General features: G+C 35.2%; 1 protein-coding gene across 1 annotated transcript; it reads right to left on the reverse strand.

Moving 5' to 3' along the window:
- Positions 1-472: 472 nt before the first annotated feature.
- On the reverse strand, positions 473-3,194 carry LOC136803073 (chymotrypsinogen A-like). The gene is made up of 4 exons (XM_067059823.1): positions 3,130-3,194; positions 2,658-2,800; positions 1,571-1,844; positions 473-909 (listed from the first exon to the last, which is right to left on the reverse strand). Exons 1-4 carry the CDS (start codon positions 3,173-3,175, stop codon positions 587-589), a joined length of 786 nt encoding a protein of 261 aa, XP_066915924.1. The 5' UTR covers positions 3,176-3,194; the 3' UTR covers positions 473-586.
- Positions 3,195-3,636: the final 442 nt, after the last annotated feature.

Here is a 3,636-nt window from a genome sequence, read left to right on the forward strand (position 1 = left end):
GGATGAAAATTTCTATCAAAATGCCAATGGGGATAGAAAATCTATTGTTTCCAGCTTGAAAATTCCAGCGGGGATGGTTTTGGAGTGCAATTTTTTACATTCAGTTTTCAATGGGGATAAAATCATAGAGAAATTTCGCAGTGGGGTTGAAATTGTAGGATATTTTTTCCACCGGGGACGATTTTTTGACCTATTTTTCCACCGGGGTGGGGGGTCCACCGGGTCTGTGACACAGGGGTGTGTAAAGCATTAAAATATTTGTAACTTATTCACAATATCTCGAAATGACATTTATTTAGCCGAATCTAATTTTCTTAATAGTTGGAGATGAAATAGCTTTGATCCTTTAGCTCACTCCTTAACAAAATATGTCTGTAAAAATACACCACAATACTGCGAGGATTTAGGTTCTGCAGTTGCCAAAGAAACGTTAAACAAAATAGGATTTGGGTAAAAATAGAAAGTTAATATTGACGTTTTAACCGTGGATGTTTAATAAATCTTTCAATCTTTCAACTAAGTCATAAAATAGAAAGTATAAACAATCATATGACTGTAGGTTCATTTTCATTTCATGTCATATTAATCAATTCTGAGTCTTCAGATCTTTAACGAATTGTTTAACCCAGCTCAAATACTTGGCCACTGGTATAACTGCAGTATCATACATACAATCTCCTACACTCGAATGACTTATTGGTCCTTGAACAACCCATCTTCTAAGAAAGGTTGTTTTACACATCAATGGACCACCAGAATCACCATAACATGCGTTAGGTTTCGTGTCACCGTCCTTAAATCCTGCATAGATAAATTCTTCAAAGGCTAAACGTTCTGGAAGGATTGGGAGTTGTGCTTCTTGTAAGGTGTCAGGTCTAACAATTGGATCAACGCTGGTTCGACCCCAGCCTATCCAAAAAAGAATATACTTTATAAGAATATTTATGATGAAATTGGGCAAAAATTAAGAATATGCTAAGAATACCACGGAATTTGCCAACTGAAACTAAGAATGCCAATTTTTAGAGCATCTTACCTGTAAATTGCCAATCATACCCCAGTAACGCTAAAAGTTTTCAAATAAATGCCCAATCTTTACTCGAGGTATGCATCACATGCTAGATTTAGGCTGGGTTGGATCCTAACCTTAGAATATACCGTAAGAATAAAAACACGATTCTTTCTTTCTTTTTTTTAAGCGCGTAAGTAAAATTTTTACGATTTGTTTTTGATTGTTTCCGACGTTCTACTATTCGATGCGCTCTATCATTCGATAATATTGAAAGTCACCGTGAACAAAAAACTCTTATAAACATTCGATACGCTTGCTTATTCGATGAAAATCTAATTCTCCTTGAAAATCGAAATCGAGAGCGTCAATTGTAGTTATTGCGTACTTTTCAGGAGAAATTCGAGAGTGAGCCATAATATAATGCCAATTTATATCTAGTGAATCAAACTTTTTCTCAATCGTCTGACAAAGTAAAATTCTGACTTTAACTCAGCCTCAATGGACAATGGGAAAAGTTAAAATGTTGGTCTTAAAATAACCTAAATACCAAGGCCTTACCAGCGATAAAACAAGTCTTTTCCAGACTTGGATACTCGTCTTTTGCTTGAATACGAGCTTGTTCAACTCGTTTATTGAATTTCAAGGGAGTCGATAGTTCGATCAAAGCAATGTCTGCTTCTTTAGCGGGGGGATTATATCCTGGGTTCACAACATATCTTTTAGCCGTAATTCTTTGTTGTGACTCTTCATGAACTTTGATATTTTGTGCACCGGCTACCAGGATATCTGAAGCAGCAGGTTTACTTTTAAAGCAATGAGCGGCTGTCATTATCTATGAAAAAATTTTGATTTTGGCTGTAACTTATATTTCCAGGAAGATACCCAACTGGCACACAATGTCGTTTTAACGTTCAAATAACGTTATTTGGACGTTATGAATGTCAAATGGACGTTGTTTTGACGTCGTGTGCCGTCTGGGTACGAAAATTCTGAATTCATATTCAAAATTGGCGAAGTTTAAAGTTTCAAGAAAGTATACAGAAATTTTCTAAAATTCATATACAAAATTCATAAATTCCAAAAGAGAAAAAGCAGTGTTAAGTTAATTATAGATGAAGGCATTGGTTCCTTGACTAGGTCGTCTCTTTCCCCCACCAATTAAAACTAGGTTCAACGATAACTCTCATTATGTGCCAATTTCTACAATCCCGGACAAAAGGTCTGTAGACTTTTCAAAAATTACTCAATAGTGCCAAAAAAAAGCCCTTTTAACACTTTGGACATTCCCCAAATGAACCACAAGTGGTTATTTGGCAGAAGACACATACAGGCTTGCTAGCAATCCCTATGGCTTTAGTCCTTGTGATATTCAGACTTCCAAATACTTGAAAATGGGTGAACTTCAGGCACACGAATGGCATTTCCTTCGATGTCGAGTGGATTTGGCTTCTGGACTTGTCACCCAACCCTCCAAATCCAATAAATACAACATTGGCCCTGGTAAAAATGGGTTTTCAGAGCTTATTTTGAAATTTTTCCTGTATTTTTGAAAAGTCTACAACCTTTTTCCGGGAATGTAAGTGTAATAATTTCAAACCATAATTTTTTGGGTTTTATAATTAGAATTTTTAAGCTTACGACATACCCAAGTCTTGGACAAAATAGTGCCACCACAGTTACTTGTTTTGCCTTGTGATTTTATTTGCAGTAAGACGACCCAAGGCCATGCACCTGGTTTAGCCTCGGTTCCATGGATAATACGTTTTTCTTGTACTCTTCCTTGTATATCTAAAGAATTAAGCCAAAAAATAATAATCTTGAAGATTCGAACTTATGTTTTCCCAACTCATAAGCTTCAAAATAAGAAATTAATTTTCGTGAAAGGTAAAACTTATACCAAAAGAAACCTAAACGTGTTCAATTATATATTAAAGGATTGCCAGATTGTTCTTAATTTGTTCTAAGGTTCAAGATTTTGATCGATTTTCAGCATCTTGTTTTTATAAAATTGTTCTTATAAAAAAACGTCTACTCGTCAGATGCCTAGGATAGAGAATGATTTATTAGATCGTATCCGTTGAAAATGTCAAATAATTACAAAGGTTGTATGAACTTACCAGAAGCAATGACAAGAAATACGACAAGCAGCACAATTCTGACCATTTTGATAACAGCTGAATCACTTACTGAATTAGTGAAAACTGATTTTAAAACCTTCAAAAGTTCCCTATTTATTATCTAAATTTCATTTGCAGTGAGAAAGAATGGGCTTCATTTGCATGACAATAACCCTCTTTTGTGTCATGATAGAGCAATCTCCAAATAAGGTTAACAGATCTCGAAAACAATAAAATTAAACGCCCCATAAGTTGGGCAATATCAAAAGACATGTCCAGACTTAAACAAGGAAAAAATTATTCAACTAAATATTAACTTAATGAAAATAATTTTTTGTTTGTCGGATGTAAAAGCATGGTACTGGTTACTACAAATAAATGTGGCTTGTCTCAAAGGTTACCTACTTGCGTCAGAGTTGAACTTTGAACGACAATGTCTTAACTAATATTCCGATGGCGTATTAGCGACCGCCCAGGCTAAAGCTCTTAAGAAGCGAGTCAACTCCC

Source organism: Clytia hemisphaerica, unplaced genomic scaffold (genome assembly GCF_902728285.1).
Source record: "Clytia hemisphaerica strain Z4C2 unplaced genomic scaffold, Clytia hemisphaerica genome assembly, whole genome shotgun sequence".
Lineage (NCBI taxonomy): Eukaryota > Metazoa > Cnidaria > Hydrozoa > Leptothecata > Clytiidae > Clytia > Clytia hemisphaerica.